The 22398-nt window shown below is 35.5% G+C and overlaps 1 protein-coding gene across 1 annotated transcript in view; it reads right to left on the bottom strand.

The window, feature by feature from the left end:
• The window catches only part of LOC148950436 (heterogeneous nuclear ribonucleoprotein L-like), a 107949-nt gene that overhangs the window by 17920 nt on the left and 67631 nt on the right, over window positions 1-22398 (bottom strand). The window contains exons 8-10 of the mRNA XM_089092401.1: window positions 13990-14157; window positions 9813-9948; window positions 2761-2882 (exon numbers count right to left, since the gene is read on the bottom strand). Of these exons, the coding sequence (XP_088948527.1) occupies window positions 2761-2882; window positions 9813-9948; window positions 13990-14157 (426 nt within the window). The remainder of the gene's footprint in view (window positions 1-2760; window positions 2883-9812; window positions 9949-13989; window positions 14158-22398) is intronic.

Genomic DNA, 22398 nt, shown 5'->3' with positions numbered 1-22398 from the left:
TGTAATTCCTAAAAACGTCTAATAATAACAGTGCACTTCTAATTACCGATTTTTATATATGTATTGGAATAAATTAATTTAAAATTAGATTCTTTAAAATTTAGTGTTACAACATTGAAGCCAAGTTTCGCGTTCAAGAGAAATCTGACTTGTCTACCCGTGAAAAAATTGAATGTTGCTTATGTTTATAGTTGTTTAAAATGCTCTCCAGAGCAGTCGCATCTCGGTCCGGGTTTTTATAATGGTTGAGATAGGGAACGATCATTCTGCCCATTATTTATATACTGTGGCCCTTATATTCTGTGATTTGTGTCGAAAACTTGCAGTGAAGATTAAAATTAGTCTACCGAGTGGGATAAAAACTCCTACTATTTAATAGTAATAGTAATTTATTAACACACACAAGGACAATACATTTTACTCACTACCGACCCAAGAACCTGGGGTCAGGTTGTCCTAAGGGTAGGCATATATCAAAATTTCATATTCACAACAGAAATATACAACCTAGGCCTAAAAAAATAAAATAAAAGAAAAAATCATTCCCCTTCGCACGCAGTTCCTACCACCAATCACAAAATCACCATACTTGTCCTCCAGGTACATAAAAAAAAAAACATTAAAAAAAAAAAAAAAAAAAAAAAAAAAAAAAATTTAAAAATCATATTTCTCATATAACATTCCTTTTATTTTATTTTTAAATTCCTTCAGATCCCCTATTTCTCTTAACTCTTTATTAACCCCATTCCACAACTTTAATCCCCTATAAATAGGCGAGAATGTCGACCTGGCAGACACCACGAGCGGGGCATGTAAATTTTCCCTTTGGCGAGTTTCATGATCATGAATCGAAGATCTAGCTTTTAGCATTCCTGAAAAGCAAGACGGTAATAATTCATTATTATATTTGAACATAAATTGAAGGCTATAAAAATCTCTAAGGCCTGCAGCAGGTAATACTTTTACATCAATATAGGTAGCTCTAACGGATACAAGATTTGATTTACCAGTCAACACACGGATTCCATTATTTTGGATCACTCGAACTCGATTAGTAATTGATGGAAACGTACTCAGCCAAATAGATGAGCAATACAATATATGTGGATGTATAATAGAAAAATACAAAGTGCGAAGAACAGAAGGGGGTAATACATGTTTCAATTTACGCAGTATTCCCAGATTACGGCACAGGATTCCTGACACCTTTTCAACATGTTTCCTAAAAGATAGTGTTTCATCTAGCATAATACCCAAATATCTAACACACTGATCACGCTTAACTTTACCTTCCAGGTACCTCACTTCTTGGATCCATGGGTAGTAATTAGATGTACGCGAAAATATTACAAAACTGCTCTTTGATGGGTTTACTTTTATTTTATTAACTCTTAGCCAGCTAGACACTTGATCTAAACACTGTGTCATTAATTCAACTAAAAGGCGTTCTGTTTTTGCAATGCAAATCAATGAAGTATCATCGGCAAATAGAGGTACTGTAACGTCACTGTCACTGTGAAACATGTCGCTCATTTTAGTTTTCGCATCCTTCAGGGACAGTACAAGATCATTTACAAATATCAAAAATAGCAAGGGGCCAAGAACGGACCCTTGTGGCACACCACATTTCATATCTACAACGGAAGAAGTAGATCCATTTATTCGCACATACTGCTGCCTATTAGACAAAAAACTACGTAGGAAATCAAGAGCAGGCCCTCTAATCCCATAAAATTCACATTTTTCAAGCAATATACCATGGTCTACAGTGTCGAAAGCTTTTATAATGTCCAAAAAGATGGTAGACACTTTAAAACCAAGGTCCAGGGCAGTGTTCACAACACCACAGAGATAAGCCACAGCTTGTTCGGTCGTGCGTCCATTTCTGAATCCAAACTGGGTGGATGTTAGTATTGAAGTATCCTTACTTCAACGAAGTTCAACCAGGACTGATAAATAAAATAATGAATGATAAAATCATTTTATTTATCAGTCCTGGTTGAACTTCGTTGAAGTAAGGATACTGGGGCTGTTTTAAAGGTTTTTTAAAGGCGTGTTTTACAAAGCATTTTTAGTTTTAAACTTCGTATTTTAATGTAAGTTGGTTTTTATATATATTTTTTCTTTAATGTTGTGCTGAAGACGGCCCTTGGACATAGGGCCGAAATATTCACCGATTTAAATTGCACTGTCTTGGAAAAAATTTCCCTATTGTTTTTAAGTTGTGTTTGTTTAATAAACGTACACTGCGTTCTTGTTACTACCTTTTTTGTAAATTTCTTTTGCACTTACCTCCTTGGAAGCGTAACGCAGTTATTATCAAATAATATAACATACCGGACCCGTACATGGCTCTCCAGAAAAGACTAGAGAAGTTTTATACGAGTTTAAAGGAAAATAGAACTGTGTGAAGCTTTGCGATATTAGTGTCCATTTGCTGTTCTGCTTGTATACATTTGCGCATTTTTTATTTGATGTTTTTTTTGTGACTTTCTTTCCTTTTATTACTGCACTAGTGACATTATGCCTATGTCTTTTTTAGTGGGAAATAAAGTTCATTCATTCATTTGTTTTGACGCATTTCCATACCCGAAGTTCGTAAAACAATATTTGTTCACGCCTGATTCATAAAAAAAATAAATAAATGAAAATCTATTATCAGTTTCTGAAAGCCTTAGCATTGCTCCTGAAACACATCAATACACAGATTTGTATAAATATAAAACTAGTGGAAAAACAGATGATGGATAGTATACTTACCTAATTTGTAGCTTTTTGCCAAATAGCATTTCATTGCTTAAATGGCTTATAGCACGCGCAACCGCCTTATTATCTGACATTTGAACCATAGCTCCACCTTCAATCGATCTCAAGAATCTTATCTAAAAAAAAAAAAAAAACTAAGACTTTAAGGTGCTATTTAACCAAGCAATTAACACTGATTACGAATAGAGTAACATTATATATACAGTATGACCTTCACGTAGCATGGTAAGGGCTTTACTTTGATTTATTATACAGGACAGAGTTACTTAAGTATCCCATGGTAAAAATTTGTATTGATTCTTTCATATAGTCGCAGAGAATCTATTACAGAAGGCTAATCAACAATAATAATGAGCTCAAAGAACAACCCGCTCCCAAGTACTGTATATGTAATTACATACTCCTACCTTAATATTATTTCCCCCCTTATTTTCAACTAAAAAACGAAAACACTACTTCACGAATGGATGTGTATTTGTTCAAAATCTTCTATTATGTAACCAGAGTCACAAATTACTAACCGAAATGAATTTCGGATTTCCTGAAAACATTGAGTTGTACGGCCAGTCCTCAAATTGTAGAATCTAAAGATCAGCAAAAGATTTAAATTATCTTGCTCTGATATCTGATTCTTTCATCTTCACGTTGCGAGGATCATGACAGCTGTACAACCCCCCAAAAAATTATACAATAACGACTTTGGCGAGCAATTGCAGTGTATGGCTTAAAAACACCATCAGAGCAGACTCGCAAAGTTTTTTTTTTAACTAGTCATAAAGATTCAAGACATCTCTAAAAGTTTGAGAGTATGCCCCACTTTCAAGCTCCATTTAAGCTCTAGGTCAGGTATGCGCTCCAAATATACTGTGGTAGATATACAAATATACAACAAATGAGGTAGAGCCCTTGACAAAACTATGACTAGCAGTACCACTCAATTCAGTCCTGAAGGAGTAGAAGAGTAGAGTAGAATAGAGTAGAATATTTTTATTTATAACACGTACATAAATAAATGTCACAAAACAGCGCACATGCCTGGTGGCATACTTTAGCGCTGAAAATATTGCCAACGAAAATACACAGCCATTTTCTAACTAAATTTTACAACAACGAAAAAGAAAACCCTAATGAACAAAATGCTTAGCATGTTAGGCACTCCGTAATTAATTGGAAAAGTTTCGGAACGGAGATCACGAGATTTATCAACACAATCTAGTCGTCTCCCAGAAAGGTAAGATGAAAAAAATTTAACAACTTGTGTTGAAAACCCATAAGACTTTAGTTTAAAAAGTAGCAACGAATGATTTACGGTGTCAAACGCCTTTGCGACATCAAGAAAAATCGCCAACACTTGTTGACCATCATCTAGTGAATCATTAATATTTAGTAAAAGCTCATGAATTGCCAGTTCATTTGACTTTCCTTTTATAAAACCATATTGAGACGTGTGTAAAATCTTACTATCAAATAAATATTTTTGTAATTGACTATTTCCAAGTTTTTCCAAAATTTTGCTGAAAACCGAAAGTACAGAAATGCCTCTATAATCTGAAGGGTCAGTTGAACTCCCAGCTTTAGGTAATGCTATAACATTTGCTTTTTTTAAAAGCTCAGGAAAAACCCCATGCATAAGCGATCGATTAAAAATATGTGCCAGCAAAGGTGAAATGCTTGACGCTATTTGCTTTACGGTTTGAGCCGAAAATCCAAATTCGTCCTTAGAAAAACTCCGTTTAAGCTTCAGAATAACTTTTTCAATCTCATGAGGCCTAATCTCAGAAAAAGAAAACGAATTTTCCGCATGTTGCTCATTAACTGGAACAGAAGGGGAATTCAGTTGCATATTCATAGTCAATGCAAGTCTAGACCAATATTACTGAAATAATCTCCAAAAGCATTTAAAATTTCATTGGGCTCTGTAACATTTTCCCCATTTAAAACAAGGCAATTAACACTATTATTCTTACGACTATGAGGACGTATCTTTTCATTTATCAATTGCCATGTTTTTCTCATATCCGATTTATACTCAAAAACTTTCTCTTTATAATATTTTATATTCTCTTTAATTATAATTTATTTTAAATTTTTCATACAAACTTTGAATTCTTCAAACGACTCAGGTGTATATAATTTTAAATAATTCTTAATTTTTTTATTTTTATGTTTTAACGATGTCAAAATACCTTCAGTAATCCATGGGTCAAATTTCTGCGCAAACTTTCCATGCGAAACTCGTGTTGAAGAAGCCCGATCCCGCAGTCGCATCATTTGATCAATAAAATCTGAAAACGCAGCATTTGCGTCATCTGAGCCATAAACCGAACTCCGATCATGGTCACCAATTAACTGACGTAGAACTTTACAATCAATCTATGTATATCGCTTTTTTTTTAATTATCCATTGTTGAATCTCGATGTTGTTTATTACTATTATTTAAATTTAAAAGAACACTCACCGGAAAATGATCTGACATATCAGACAAAATTACTGACGATTTTTCAGCATCAAATAAAACAGGAGAAAAAAATATATTATCTAATAATGTAGCTGTGTTAGCTGTAACTTTTGTCGGCAGAGAAATACTTGGAAGAAAATTAGAACACAACATCATAGTTAAAAACTCCTTATTATTTCCAACATCGAGATTCAAAAGATCAACATTAAAATCACCCGAAATAATAACCGGTTTTTTCAACGCTTCCAGATTTTTCAACAGCGGTTCAAAAACTTAAAAAAATATTTTTGGGTTACCCGACGGAGATCGATAAACAGACCCGAAAATAAATGGATCACAGCCCAAAGGTACAACTTCAACAAAAATAGTCTCACATAACCCTTCATCAAATACAGACAAATCACTGAGAATACTAAAAGACCAGTCATCACGAATATACAGCATCTGACCTCCTCTCGCATTCTGACACCTTGTACGCGAAATACACTTCATCCCGGGCAGATCTAACATTGTAAGTGGTGTATTAGCAGACGGAAAAGTTTCGCAAACTCCAACAATGTCTATAGGACTAGATGCAAGCAAAAGCTTCACTTCATTGAATGCACTTTGTAGCCCCCGGGCATTTACATGTACGCTGCTTATATTTAGTATTTGTGTAAAATATCAGCGAAGTAGAAGTCGAAGAAATAACCAGTGAAATCGCAGAATAGTTCAATGTATTGAAAAATATCATCTGCCAGAAATTTTGTGCTGCAATACCCTGGATCCAAACACATTAGTATCAAGAGATGTGTGGCATCCAAGAAAGTATCTATTTGTTTAAGAAACAAAAATCATATAGAATGGAAAAATAGCAACACCGACATTCCTCGAGTTGGTTAATCCTGAATCAACCATACATAGCTTAAAACATTGTATGCTAGTTGATGAAGTTTCTAGGTCAATTGCATTTTTCTTAGGATGATTGTGCAGAATCAGTCGAAATTATCTTTGAGGAAAAAGAGCAAGAATAAAGAGAAAAATCACTTTCCAGGATAAGAACAAAACATTTGCTCGTTCGAAAGTTTACCATCCGCTCTCTTCTCATTGGTAAACTATGTTGAGTTTATCAAGATACAAACTTAGAGAAATAATATATTAAACGACTTCATACTCTATATTGACGCCCACGACTGGCATCTTCAGCTGACATTAAATGAAGAAATAAGATCTAGCATAATCTCATACATCAGGGCGAGATTCAAGATGAAAACTTTTCAGGAATTTATTAGAACCGTTGAGAAGGAGGCGAAATATAGGAGATTAACGGGGAATCTTGAGGATCATGGCTTTTCGGAGGTTATCTGGACCCTCCCCCGTTCTATAAATAATAATAATTTTATTAAAGAAAAAAATAAAAAAAAACCAACGACTATTCAGTAAAATGACTAATATACCTAACAAAGAAAGAACAACAACAAGAAACTTAAATCAGTACTAAGACACAGGAACTATCAGTCTCTGATGGTCCAATAGCAATGCTAATCTTAATGCGTGGCTCCCACGGCGTCAATAAAGTTAATAAAGCTGCCCACAAAGCTAATAAACTGTGTTCCTTGCTTTACTTTGTCGACTTTATTGCTGTCGGAAAAAAGTACAACTTTATTCAACTTTTTCAAGAAAGCTCACAAAGTTCAGGCAAAAGCAGTGGAACTGTGGAAAGTTTCAAATAAACTACACACAAATAATTGCCTACATATATACTAGCGTATACTTCTTTTTAAATATTTTGCATGGTGAAAGAATGAGGGTTATAAAAAAGAATCATCTAAGCGTTATTTATTAAAAGAAAAAAAATATTGAAGAAGATGGTTTTCACAGCTCAGCATTTGATTAATTCAGTAATTTGCTACGAAAAATTGCTGTAAAGTCAGAAAGCTAAAATTCTTATGTGAGCAGGACAAACTTCACGGTGCGCAATTTTATGAAACAATTTTTTAACTTGGATGGTGCCGTGGGAACCCTGCGTAAGACGCACTAAACTGATGAACATCAACAGCCCTATCCATTGAAGAAGCGTTTTCAGCGAGAAGAAGTACGACAGAGATCTGGATACGACAGATGGCAATTATCAGTATGGCTATCAATAACACAGGGTAAGATGTTTCTCGTCAATGTCCTAAATGTGTTTTTGAAGATTAATGGACTTAAGACTGAACCTTGTTTTACCTCAAGCTTCACGGGAATAGGATTTGTAGTTCCTTCACGAGTACGGATCCGGACTATTGAATTCTGGTACCGATTCCGAAGACATGCGCAAATAAAACAGTTCCGCCAGTTCCGATATTTATACAATGCAACTAATGATTGTGAATGTAAAATGGAGTCAGAGGCTTTAGATATATCAACTGCGCATACATACAGACACTTTTTCCTCATATCGTGCCTTCTAATTATGGACAAAAACACAGAATATATATGTTGCGCTCCTAATCCTTGTCTAAAACCAAACTGATGATCCCGAAATCACACTTTTCGCACAGAAACGGACATATTGTTGTTTCAAGTAACTTGCTAGGAACATGGCATATAGTTATCGTTTGTACATGAATTACATAGCCTTGGATCTTTACTCTTTTTAGGCACACATGTGACTAGACCTTCAAATAGTGACTTAGGGTCATACTGTTGGGACAATATTATCTGGAATAACAAAGCTAGGCGTTCGAACAGTACATGTGTACTGTACTGTAATTGCTCCAATTGCAGACCATCCGCCCCAGGGGCTTTATCTATTTTAGAAGACGAGTGTCGGTTATACTCTTTTGTCATAGGTAATTGGATAGATGAGTAAGGTTAAGACATCGTTCAAGTGCTCATTTATCTCAATTGCTGGATTGGGAAGACATTTCTAGTCTTCTTCTGTCTCTCCATTTTTTGAGCCAAGTATTTACATCTAAAACATTATATGACATAGAGGGTGTATCAGTGGGGTAATTTTTATGGGGATTGAGCTTTTACAGTTGCTTCGGCAGTATTGTATTAAAATCTGTGTCAAAACAAATATTAGTTAAAATTGAGTGTGCCATTCAGTGGTGGCAATATTATTTGTCTGAGTTGAAGCAAAACGAGTGAGTTTATTAACCTCTTTCCTCGAAAGTTGTGGATTGTTCTGCATTGACTATGATAGATTTTAAAATTGGCATTTTGTTTTTCATTTTTCACAACTTTCTGAAAATTATGCTTTGACTATTTAACTAAACCGAAAACTGTACCTGAACGAAGTCATTCGCAATCCTTCCACATTTTATACCAAAAAAAGATGACAGAGTTTAGCTTCACCCAGGGACATCAGACCCTCCCGATTTAAACATATTACTTTTTACGGATACAGTTGGGGCGGCAATATTCGCAGCAGCCTTTAGAGAATGTAATATTTTTGCAAGGTAGCATTCCCCATCCAGGGGGTCCCCAAGACGTGAAGGACTTAGAAGGGGATATAGTACTTTAATTTCACAGAACATAAAATTTAAATTTTCATGATACAGCTCTCTCAATACAACTCTGTCAATTTTATCCCAAGAATTCTTGGTGAGCTGTTTCCTTCCCCCCCCCCCCCCCGATCCTATGTGTACATATTGTTAACTAGTAATTAAGATTACAAGCACGCTGATTTTCTTCTTTGATTCGCTCATTTGTCTGCGTTAAGTGTTTGATTATGTTCTGTCTTCAAAGCAAGTGTGCAGTTAAGTCGATTATTGTTAGTTAAAATTTGAGGTATTTTTCTCGGCTCAACTGTATCGGCTGGTGATGGACAACGAGTAACTCGGCAAGTCTCATTTAATTTGTTCAAGGTCAGCCATGTGTAAAATGAGAAAAGAGCAACGAAGAAAAACGAGGTAAGTCCCAGCCAGCAAAAAAGAGGGAAATGCAAGCATTTCGGCAAAAACTTCCGCTCAGCCGTTCTCAACGGAGGAAGAAGAATACAATATAAACATAAAAGTCCACAAAGGCAAACCTTAAAAACTAAAATAGAAGAACTTCCTTGTTAAACAACCAAACTAGAGAAAAAAAATCAGGATAGAGAAGTAAATATTAGGCCTAGTGATGACTGCTTTCAGTTTTATTTTAACATTTAGTTCTCCTTTGAAAAAAGGGGTTTCCTATGACAATGCATATTCCTGAAAAGCTCTTCAAAATATAGGATTAACATCTATCTGAGAAGTAGGGGCACTTTTTGAGGAGAGAGTAGGGGTATCTTTTAAGGCTTCAACATTTTCAAGTTTTAGTGGGGGGAAGGGTCCACACTTTGTGACCGTCTCTGATCAACATGAGTCAACGTCCCTCACCAGGAACCTCAAGCCCATGACCTCCCATTCATTTTCATACCTGCAAATATTACACTACAGGATATATATAGTAGTATCGTTTTAGAACATGTATGAGTATCGACAGTATAGTAACATAGCATGAAAGGATGACTTTAATTGAGCGAAGATAATTATGATGTTATACTACAAAAAGAATCTGACAATATCCGGTCAATACACAAACTTCTGTAAAATCAATAAAATATATTTGTAATTGCTATTCTAATATATATAGTACCTTTTCAACATTTCCGTAGAGACACAAAATGTTGAATAGTCGATCGCAGTTCATTCTGTCATCTATCCCATAGATTATTACAACAATTCCCTCTCCTCCTTGGTACGAACGTTTTGGCATGGGCTCATCATAGTACCTAAAAAAAAATATACTGTCAAGTTTTATGTAAGAGCTCAGTTTTTGGAGCAAGAGATTATGCAAAAAGAACGTATAGTTTTTTTCCAAAATGAATTTGTTGGTGTCTACCCCCCCCCTCCCGGAGAATCCAAGCCCCATATGTAAAATTTCATATCCCAAGGAAAAGTAAGACACATAAAAAGAAATGGAAGAGAAGAGGAATTTTGAAATAGTCCTGTTAATTAGATGTCATTCCCCTTCAGAAGGCATTACAAATAATAGTATACAAATGAAAAATAAAATATTTCTAAGTGCAGCAATTATCAAATAGTTTCATTCGCTTTTTTTACACACCATTTCATCTTTTTTGTTTGTTCAATTCCCAATTCTTTTTTGTTGTCAAATGGGATATTTGAAAATACATTTTGAGATAACTTTTCAAATATCTCATCAAAAGATGCATAACTATACTTTAAGTAAAACTATAGTCTTTGGATTCAGTAATTACTAAAAAAATTTATCTTAAACACGGTTTTCTAACCTTAATAAGAGTTAACTCCCCTTTACTCCACATGGACAGAGAGGTTATCTAATATTCGGTTCTAGGCGTTTACCCCCCTCCCCCCCCCACTCCCCCTGGAAGGTAAAGCTTTCCAAATATGAGAATTTTATTTGAATTTTTTTCCGTAGGGAGAAGTGATATTGGTACTTATGTATTATACGCTATTCAATCAAGTTTGTACCGTGTAAAACTCGAGAACAAACCGGTTTCTTCGTTAGCATCATTCAGTTTAACGTGAGACAGGACAAAGGCAAGTGAGAGCAATAGATGGAAAATATATAATTAAATATATCAATTTGGGCTATATATTTGCATATAAGGGAGGGAGGAAGCATTTGGACAGTTTGAAGTCAGAAAACAATTCTTACTCAATAATATACAGAATAATTGTACTTAACACATTTTGCATGCAGACCAGCTATACTTTATCCCCCCCCACCAATGTGCAAATATTTAGTCCAAATTTGTTTCTAAAGTAACGAAAAAACTAACGAAGAAACCGGTTTTACACATCGTAAACTTAAGTGAGTGGCGTATAATACACAAGTACCAGAATTTTTCATGGAGAGAGAGCCGGATTTCCTGGTATTATTTAAAAAAGATTAGAAATTAAATTAAAAAAACAAGTTTTTTCAACTGAAAATAACGAGCAACATCAAACCCTGAAACGAACTGAAATTATTACATATATGAAAGAGGTTGCCTCCTCCTCAAGACCTCACTCTTTACGTTAAAGTTTTTTTTATGGAATTTTAAAACAAAGCTTATTGTTCTAATTAAACGCCCATTGTGTTTCAGGAATCGTTCTTACTTTCTTTTCTGATTTCAAACTGTCCAAATACATTACCCCCCCCCCTTATGTGCGAATATAGAGCCCAAATTATATATTTCCCATCTATTGTGTCACTTGTCTTTGTCTTGCCTCGTGCTAACCTGAAAGAAACTAACGAAGAAACCGGTTTTTCTCGAGTTTTACATAGCGTAAACTTGAGTGAGTGGCGTATAACACAGTACCAAAAACTCCAAAAATACAGTACCAAAAACTCTCCCCCCCCCCGCTTCGAAAAAAACAAATAACATTCTCAAATTTGGAAAGCCTTATTTTCCGCAGGAGGTGGGGGTATTTTCCGGGGCGGGGGAAACGCCGGCCACCCTAATATTCTAAACCCACACCGGCAGGACAAAACCAACATTTTTTCCGAAGCTAACCGGATGTAGCCATATTAAATCCCGTTTAAACATAATCTGTATTCGAGTGCATAATATCAATGCCGCAACGTCAATAAAGTGACAAGTACAAGCACATAACGTCAATTCCACAGGAGAAGATCTCACCTGTAATTACACACTTCAGAAACGATTGCATTAAATGGTTTTCTAAAGTGTTTCTCAAAGAGAAAATTAGTAGGGCAATGAATGTTCAATTACACTTTGTTCCTCCTGGTCTATATTGCCTTGCAGATCTACCTTTGAGCATAACTTAGCGAACCTGTTTTTAGGCAATTATTTTTCATAAGCGCGATTATACCAGACGCAACCTTTAAGCTTGACAGTGACGTTTATGAACTAAGAGTTAAACTCAAATATTTAGCAGAAACAATTAGCATTTTTTGTTGTTGAAAATTTTAGCAAAATTTAGCATTGTGGAAACGTTTTCCTCTGGATAACAGGTTCACTAAAATCTAGTGAGCCTGTCTCTAATAACCTGTAGTAACCTGTCTCTAAAAAACCTGTAATCTAATAATCTTCGTCTCAATGGGTCAAATAACTAAAACAGCCTTAATACCGATTTTAATTTTAACCGTGGGGAAGAGAGGAGGTTGACCTGTTTCAAATATGTTTCCCGTAAAAACTTCAGCTAGAAAAAGGTAGATTAGAAAAAAAAACATGCTGAAATACTAAAACATCAGTACAGATGAATCAATAAAATTTAGCCACAAATGTAGAATTCCCAAGCCTGAATTGAACGATATGCTACGTATCAACATAAAAGTAGTTCAGAAAGAAGAGAAAAGGGAAGAGATGGAGGGTAAAAAATGAAAAGGAGATATTATCCTTCACATAAATTCAAATCACAAATCATTCTATGTCTTTGTTAGTTTAATAGACCCGTCAAAAATTAAGAAAACGGAAAAAGGAGAAAAAGATCAGCAGATCAAAAACACATGCTTTTACTAAAATGAAAGACAAAAAATACCATGGCCAGTGCAACTAAACAAAATGCACTAAATTGTAAAATATCCCTATCTTACTCTATCGCAAACAAGATGATTACACATAAAAATAAAATTCGTATTTTTCTAGCTTACTAGCAAATAACGACTAAAAAATAACATAATCACACAAATTGCCAAAAATATTACAAAATAAATCAAATTCCAAATACATAAAAAGAAGATAAAAATTCTGAACTAGAACTACCCCAAACACAAAAACAATTAAAGTACAAGGCGAACTTGTTCACACTTCCTTTGCACCTCCAGCAACTTTGTTGTTATTACTTAAGCATCGAAAAGGCAATTTCAACTTAACTTTATTCAAAACCATGGAAATAGGAGTGGAAATATTGAATGGTTTTAGTTTCTATACTACAATTAAGAATATCCATGTTCAGACTCTTACTGTGGAATACGTAATTGCTGTTTGATCTACCCCAAAGCTTTAACCAAAAAAAAAGAAAGAAAAAACAAAAACAAAAATGATAGGCAGTAACAATAATCCTGACGTCACAAATATTTGTATATAAACTCAAGATATTATATTACGAAACGCTAATAATTCTGTTGAATACGATCTGTATGGGTATTTACGTTATGGATGGCATATTCAGCACCATCTCTTATACATTTGCTAATAATCCATTTAATTTCAATATACGATACGATACGAATTTATTATGTCAAATAACAAGAAATAAGACACAATATAATTTAAATAATCACTCTTCCTTGTCACTTACTTATTAAAATGAGACACAAAATACTCTCAACAAGACAATCTGTATCGGTTGGTAGCCACGGGCTTACAAGGCTCGAGTTTATTCTGGAGCCTTGTATTACACCCTGTTCTTGCCCGTTCAGGGAGCAAATCTCGATGCCTGCTTGACTCCAAAAGCTTCTGTCCAAAGGCCATTGTAAGCGGGTGTCGCCTGACATCAAGTCCTTCTAGGCCTAAGATTTTAAGGCTGCCATCATAATTCGTGAATACCGGACTTAATATCACACGGGTAGCTCGTTCCTGCACATTCTCAAGGTCATTTCTTTCCTCTTTACTTAGCCCCGGATAACACACAGGACAAGCATACTCTAAAATACTCCGAATGTACAGTTTATAAAAATTCAACAGTGAAAAATGACTAAAACCGAATCGCCGAATTGTGACTAGATTTTGCAACGCTATATTCGCCTTCTTAGTACAATTATTTACATGATCCATCCATGACATTTTTGAGTTAAAAGTCACACCTTTACTGCTTAACACATTAGGATAAGACCTTACCTCCTAGGTCCAAATGTGTCCTGCATTCTACCATAATTGTCTTCACCTCTAGGTGGTTCTGGTCCCTTGTATGCAAGGTTTGACAGCACATGGCCAAGAACACTTCGACGCTCACCTTGACCTGGATACGGAAGGATTGGCTGTTGCTCATCTTCATAGCGGTCATAGCTATAGAAATGGAACATCAAAAGAATAAAAATGACTAAATAAATGAAGACTAGGGTAAAACAAACCCATGTCTTCCCGCAATATATAATAATATAAACCGTTGCAAAACAATAAAATCCATTTTCGGCAAGAGTTGATCAGAGGTGATTGACAATTTAAAACACTACCTTCTGATCTGAATAAAAAACTTATTACGAGCATATGACTCTCAAAAATACAACCTTTGGAATCTTTTTATGCAGCTCTTTTGACACCTACTAGTGATAAGTTTTGGAGGAACAAAAATTTCAGTTGTAAAAAAGTGCATTTTTACGACTATTCAAAAGAGGACCGGACACTTATGTCAGGAATTCAGTGCATTTTAAATCTAATTTTTACAACACCTCTCTATTCTTCAAACAAAGGTGGTGCTTCTGTTGTTTGTTTACCTAGACTAGAAGACGCACGTTCTAGCTTTTATACAAAAAAAAACAGCGAATTGCACCAACATGGAGGTTTAGCGGCATATATCAAGAGTGATCTTAATGTCTTGCCGATGCCTTCCCTTACTAAACATAAGGAAATGGTGTTTGAGTCGATGGCTGTGCAAGTATCTAAGCTTAATTCTAAATGTGTTCTTGCTATTATTTATCGACCTCCGTCTAGTAGTCTCGTAGAATTTCTGAACCTGCTAGAAGAGCAACTGGACCTGTTGAGTGGAACAGGACAGCTGTGTTTTGTGCGTGGCGACTTCAACATTGATTTGAAAAGTCTACATTCTAGTCAGAGAGTTAAGGAGTTTCTGGATATGATGCTTAGCTACGGGCTTAAGCCAACTATAAACATCTGTACAAGAGTCACTGAGAATTCTGGGTCAATATTGGATAACATATTTGTGAATACTGAATATAAGTCACCTGCTGTTGGGGTAAATAGTGTTTCAGATCATTCTGGAGTCATGATAACAGTGCCGCAAGTCCTACAGTCGAATAAGGGACATCGTTGTAACCTCATTAGGCCTATTATTGATTCTGAGGTTGTTGCCCGTTTTAAACTGGAAGTTGATAAGACTGAATTCAATTATCTACATGAGGAATATGATATCAATCGGAAATTTGATAAATGGTACGGCACATTAACAGGTTTACTTCAGAAGTGTGTTAAACCAAAAAAAGTTTACAGATATCAATTAGCAAAGAAACCATGGATTGCTAAGAGTCTACTCTTAAGCATGAGAAGGCGAAACCATTTATATAAGGATTTGACCCAAAATAAAGGAACAACTACTAAGGATGATTATAAAGCATATAATAACATGCTAAACTGTCTCCTTCGGAAAGCTAAAGCGGATTATTTTGCTTTCAAGTTTCAAGAAGCAGAGGGAAATCCAGGTAAGACTTGGAAACTTATCAAGTCTGTAATGAACCCTAGTCGGCCTCCCTCGGGAGCTTCCGGATAGCGTGAATTGCAATTCAGTTTGTGAGCATTTCTCTAATGTGGGCCATAATATAGGATCCAGTATCCCAGTCCTGGCTGAGGGTGGCGATTTTACACAATTTCTGCCTGATAAGAGCGATGTGTCTGCTTATTTAAAGCCGGTTAAACTAAGTGAGTAGTGTGAAATGGTTAAAAATGTGAAAAACATTGCAGCGGGATCGGATCTCATGACTGTGAAAGTTTTCCGTGCTATTTATCCTATTCTTTCTTGTCAGATGGTAATGCTAATAAATGAATGTTTTAAGTCAGATATTTTCCCCGATTGTCTGAAGATTGCGAAAGTAAAACCGCTTTTTAAAGGGGGTGATAGTGGGAATTTAGATAATTATAGGCCTATTTCCCTTCCTCCTGTTATTTCTAGAATAATAGAGAGACTGATAAATGTATGAATGATTAATTTCCTAGAATCTAAGTCTGTTTTTTCGGTCTAGTCAGTTCGGGTTTAGGAAAGGGATGTCAACTGAGCAAGCAGTGATCTTCTGGACAACATTTGTGAATAATCATTTAGATCGTGGTCTTAAAGTGGCATCCGTTTTCCTTGACATAATGAAAGCATTTGATTGTCTTGATTATGAAATTCTAGTAAAGAAGTTAGATAATTGTGGTATCCATGGAAAATTTTTGGAATTATTAGATCATTCCTGAGTGAACGTATGCAGATTGTGCAAACTGAAAGTGCGACCTCTAGCCCGCAGAGAGTGAAGCCTGGCGTTCCTCAATGGTCATTTTTGGGGCCTCTTTTATTTTTGATTTATATCAATGATATTTACCAGTGCATTGAAGATACAACGGTTATGGATAAACGGGATCGCGGACCCAGAACTATAATTCCTAGTTTTGCTGGCAATACACATTTTACAGTTGCTGCGAGGACGGAAAGTGAACTTCTACTAATTCTGAAAAAGGGAATGGAACAAATAGAAAAATGGATGCAAGTTAATAAACTTAATTTAAACCATAAGAAAAGTCAATTTGTGTTTTACGGGAGAAGCGTAAATTACTACCCCTGGATTGAGAAACTTAAACTTGACGGGAAGGCTATAGAACGTTTTAGAGCAGTGAAGTTTCTTGGAGTGATAGTCGATGAGTGCTCGAGTTTCAAAGACCATGTTAATCAAATTGCAACTAAGGTTGCCCGAAATTTGGGAATTATAAGGAAGCTAAAGCGTACTTTCCCAAGACCGGTTCTCAGAATGCTTTATTTCTCCCTTATTCATCCGTATTTGATTTATTGTATATTGGTTTGGTCTTCAACGCTTGTGGGTCATTTATCGCAGATTAGAGTATTACAGAATAAAGCTGTAAGAGTACTTACTGGAGAGGATAATCGTTCCTCTTTTAGAGCAAGGTATGCCGAACTGCATATTGTTCCATTTTTTGGATTGATTAAGTTTTATAATGCTCTTTTTATATTTAAACATCAGAATAAAATGCTACCAATTTCCTTTCAAGATTTTTTTATGCCTGTTTCTGGTGTACATTCTTGTAGTTTAAGACGTTAGAATGAATTTCGACCACCTTAGCCTGTGACAACTAGGTCAATGTTTTGTATCCGCCTTGTTAGCCCTCGTGCTTGGAATAGTCTGTCAGATGAGATCAAGAAGGTGACCGATGTCTCTGAATTTAGAAGTCTGTTAAAAGAACATTGTTATAGGGTATATGGGGGGGGGGATGAGTGAGTCAGTTCTCTAGTCTCTTTTGCCTTTAATTTGTAATTTTTTTTCCTAGATTTTTGTCGAGGGACAAAGGGACAAGGTCAAACATGTTGAATGGTGAGAATTAATGAGTTGGTAACGAGTAGAGGTCGTATAGTCGCTTATTAGTGATTTTTATATGATAGTTTTTTTTTGTTGTTTTTAGGCCTAGTTGGGGTAGTGATCTCAAGTACAAGCTTAGCTTCTGGATTTTGTTATTTTTAGCTGATGAACAAACCCTAATTTAACTAAAAAAAAAAGAAAAAAAAGAAAAAAAAAGAAAAAGACTACTTTAAATAGTGAAGGTACTACAAATCGAACAGACTATTTTTAGTAATTTTTCATACTCTGGAGCCAAAAAGATCAAACCATGGCACGGAGGGGACTCCGTAATACGGTCAATGAGCCACGTGTTTTTATTTAATTATAAATTTATTGAAATTTAGAATATCGAGTAAACCTGGCATTCAAGCTATGTCTTGCGCAGAGGAGAATGGCAGGCACCAAAAGTCAAATAAATTACACCCACCTCTTAAGGAAAACATACATCATTTGATTTTGAAGAATTAAAGAAATATGAATGAAATCCAACTCATAAGGTTATACTATAAGAGTTTTATTTTCGATGAAAAATACCAGAACAATATTTTACCTGAAAATAAATTTGAAAACGTCATTCTGGATCAAAGCATAGTGACATAGACAAGTCATAGATCCTTAAATCCAACAAATGCAGCAATTAACCCGATGCAGACCAAGGCGTCAGACACAAAACTCTAACCTAAAAGAAAAGAAAAACTCATATTAATACCGTTGCCATACTAGAAACGGCTATCATTTATAGAACTTTCACTTAGTGTGGAAATAAAGCTTGGAGGTATGATACCTTTAAAGAAGTAGACCATGACCCTTCCCGTCTTAGAAAAATATTGGGATAAACAAGGGATGTTCAATTGAGAAATTACATAATTCGAAACCATATATAGCATATTCTCTTCCTAGATGCTCAACGAATGGCGTCCCCTCCAATCAGACAATCGTCCCCTCCCATGCTTTTTCGGGTCAGCTAAAAAACAGGAATAAATCTCATTAGCTGTATTTACATTCTGTTTTTGCTTGTTTAACATATTTTTACCTTTTTTTATGTTACCCTGTTAAATGCATAAGCCGTCTTGGGTTACTTATGATTGAACCTGATAACGTTTATGAATTTATTCCAACCGTACATTTTTTTTTTTTTTAATCAAGAATTCTTCGTGGACTTGACGACAACGATAAACGATTTTATTTACTCCAAGTTCAAACTAAAGAAAAAAACTATAAAAAAACAAAACGAAAAAAAGAATAATGAACTAAAGGGATTAAATATTGTTTAAATTGTTTTGAATCATTCAAAAATCAATCAATAACTTCTCCTTATTAAATTATCAGACATTTAAGTATCAACACACCTGATTAGCTTGTAACTTTTTACATTCATTATGAAATTCCTCAAAATAAGAGTGGAATGCTCCAGAAATATAACAAAACTTTCTGCAATTAAATAGCAAATGATACCTTAAAAAGAAACTATTTAAGGCAGAGAAATTGCTTATGGGTTGTTTCGGGTACCCGGCTGAGTGACTGTATTTCAAACAGCAGGCTAAACGAAAAGTATGGTTCAATCCCGCTTTCTAAGGCTATAATGAGAGAAAGCTTGAGATGGCTAGGGCACGTTCTGTGCCCTAGCCATCCTACCCAAGGTCATCCATCCTAGTCAAGGATGGATGACCATCCTAGTCGTAGCCTAGTCATCCATCCGTCCTAGTCAAGGATGACAGATTCCCAAACATTTTCCTTTTCGACCAACCGTCTAGGGCTAAACGGAAAGCAGGTCGTCTGTTTTTGGGGTGGGAAGATGTCATAAAGAAAGATTTAAAGGACATGGGAGCTTCCACTGGAGGGTGTAAAGAGGGAGGCTTTGAATAGATTGGGATAGAGGAGGAGCGCGCGTAGCTGCGGTGGCCTCAGGCGGCTTGGTGCTACGGTGAGTTGTTAGTAGTAGTAAATAAAAATTTGGATGTATCCAAGCCAATTCCACATGCTTCAACCCAAATGGTGCCCCTTTTTTATTCCATTGTAACCAAAACATTGCGGAACTGATCAAATTTGCACTTGAACTACCCATATTTCCTAACTGTATTATAATCTTTGTAGGCATTTGTTAAAACACATTAAGACATGTCCTAATTGGGGTAAATTCCAAGGAAAAGCAAATTCCTTTATGAGCAAATTAGGTTATATTTATTTTATGCCTCAATAATTCATGTACAGCACATAAATCCAACAAAGATTTCGCTTCGTATTTATTGACAGTTACCTTTTTTGAAAGATTACAATAAATTTTCGACCTTGTCTGGACTAGAGCCAAGACAACCAGTTTCCTGTCAAGGCTACGAAAAATAAATCAATGAAGATGGTCACAATTTCATTGACCTATGGACTGGAAACCCGTTTAACAGGGAGACTGGGACCCCCAATAACGATCACACCTCCAAAGCCTAGTGAAATATTGCAGCAACTATGACCCATGGGTCTTTATGTCTTTATAACAAGTTTTATGTTTGTCGCAGAATTTGATAACACCAGATTATTTGAATAAAGAAACAACAAAACTATATCCAGTAGACTTCTCTTTTCGGATCTCTACATCCAGAACGATTTCTGTTTAGACTGCCTAATTGAAGGGCACGAACTATTTCCATGCAACGTCCGATAAAATATGTGTAAAGAGACACCAAAACTAAACGGAGTAAGAAAACTCAAACTTTTTTACTGCAGCTCCTGGTCAGGTTTGGCTGAGTTCCACTAGCCCATATAGTAATTGAGCTAATAACACATTTTGGATCATCTAACCTCCCCCTTGCTCCCACTTACTATCAATATAACACAAGTCCTACCAAGAGATAAATATGGGTCTACCATCTGTTTCCCATCAACCGAGTCAGAATACAATATTAACTTTTGGTATAAATGCTGCCGTAAAAAGAATAAATAATAGAAGCCTCCTTCATCCTCTCAGAGGGATAAAACAGGTTAATTAAGACAATGAAGGCTACTTCTGACTGAGCTTGGTAGAGATCTTATACTCTCTTTTGAGAGGTCTCCTGAACACAAGAATTTGGAATACCCTCTCTTTTCATAGAGGCAAATTCCCATTTGCCTTGATCCTGGAAGGTACAACAGGATGGGTCTCCGGTACAATTCCTCCAGTTTAGTTGAACTTAACAACCGCTTCTGGTTGGTGTTCCAGTGACGACAATTTAGGGACCAGACCTCTTACAGGAGTCAGACCGGGCTTGGATCTCGCAAAAGTCAAATCACAGAGCAAATTAGCCGAAGATTGGGATTCCAAAGCCGAATTGACCGATATCATTTCCTAGAACTTCAGACGAGGCTCATAATTGCGATCAGTGGTTGTCGAGGAAATAATTCCGCATAAGAAAGTTTTTCTTGGAGAATCAATGTAAATAGTACAGTTACGAGGCAGTCGAGAGTACCCATTACAGGAAAGACGACGCGGAAAAAATATTTTAGTTTTCAAAAACTTTTTCACAAACCCAAAACGCCTGAATTCATTTCTTATATGAAAAATGACCACTTTAAAATGTAAGAGCAGTAGCAAAATCATGTAAAAATATATATACATTAAAACAAGCGGCAATATTTGGATAAACAACATGCGAAAAGAATTGCAGTTATTTGTAAATATTAATTTACTTTAAGTCTTAGAATCTTACTTTTATATCACTATGTAAGCATATAACCGTTAGATAGCTGACCACAAAAGGCGTAGGGCTTACTGGCAAATTCTAATTTTGCACTTTTTATTTTCTGGCAATCAATATTCTCTCTCTAAAAAGAAAATATATAGGCCAATGTGTTGCAGTGCCAGCCCAATGCGGAAGGATAAGGTCGCCAATTTTATTTATTTTTAGTTGTTGTTGCCAGTTCTTCATTCATGTAACTTTGTCAGAACCATTTCTCAGAACGAGTACCCGAGTAACATCAAACCCGGAGCCTTTAAATAGTACATTTTAAGCTATGCAAAAATAACAAAAAAATAAAAATAAAAAAAGTTTGAAGATTACATGCTCCACTGCAGAAGAGAAAGAATGAACCAGTTGTGATAGTTACTTTCTACTTTACCATTTATTTTTCGCTACACTTCGTTTAGTACGGCATAGCATAGCAACAAACATTCGAGAAATTTGGGAAAATACAATACGGGAATAACAATAAAAAAATACTGGCGAGAACACTACTTAAAAGTCAAGATTGAGCAATAGTAAACACAACGGAAAAAATAAACTAATAAATTAATCTTAAATAAGGACAACTAGAATTTGTTTTTCAAAAACTGATCCAATTTCCAAAAAGTATTCCAAAATCACACAAGGAAGTGAATGGTGGCAAATCCATAAATTTTATTTATTTATTCAGTTGAGAATCCGCTAACAAAACATGAAAAGGAAAGACAATAAATGGAAAAAGAAAGCAAAAACAGAAACGAGAAGAATATTTACACTTCTAAAATACCTGCAAGAATAATAAGTTGTAGCTTAATACGAGACAAAAAAAAAAAAACAATCGAAAAAACAAAGAGCTATAAGAAATTAAGAAATCTTAAACGTGGGTGGTAACCTGTAATTTTCTCTATGTATTTTTTACAGTTTTGAAGCTGTAATTTCTGGGTCTGTTATGCTGTAATTGTAAATCAATCTCGATTTGCGTTTTTATTATGGTATGTGTAGCAGATATTTGACGAAACAGAATAAGGCAGAATAGATTTTTACTTTATCAGTGTTAGTGAAAATCTTCCGGAACGATATAACATCAGACAGAAAACGGGGTTGTAAAGACTGAACGAGGAAAAAAAAAGTTCCCCGAGGCATTTAAAGGGAAGGTGGCCGATATTGGGCGAGAAAAGTGAAGGATCAAAAACTGCAAACTTGATTAATAGAGGTGAGGAGAGGGAGAGGGGCCCAGGTGTGAGATATGGCCAACGGTCTTAATAACAGAGGTACCACTT

Source organism: Artemia sp. Qi Xiang Cuo, chromosome 7 (assembly GCF_049724085.1).
Source record: "Artemia sp. Qi Xiang Cuo chromosome 7, ASM4972408v1, whole genome shotgun sequence".
Classification (NCBI taxonomy): domain Eukaryota; kingdom Metazoa; phylum Arthropoda; class Branchiopoda; order Anostraca; family Artemiidae; genus Artemia; species Artemia sp. Qi Xiang Cuo.
This window is presented reverse-complemented; position numbering and strand designations above follow the sequence as displayed.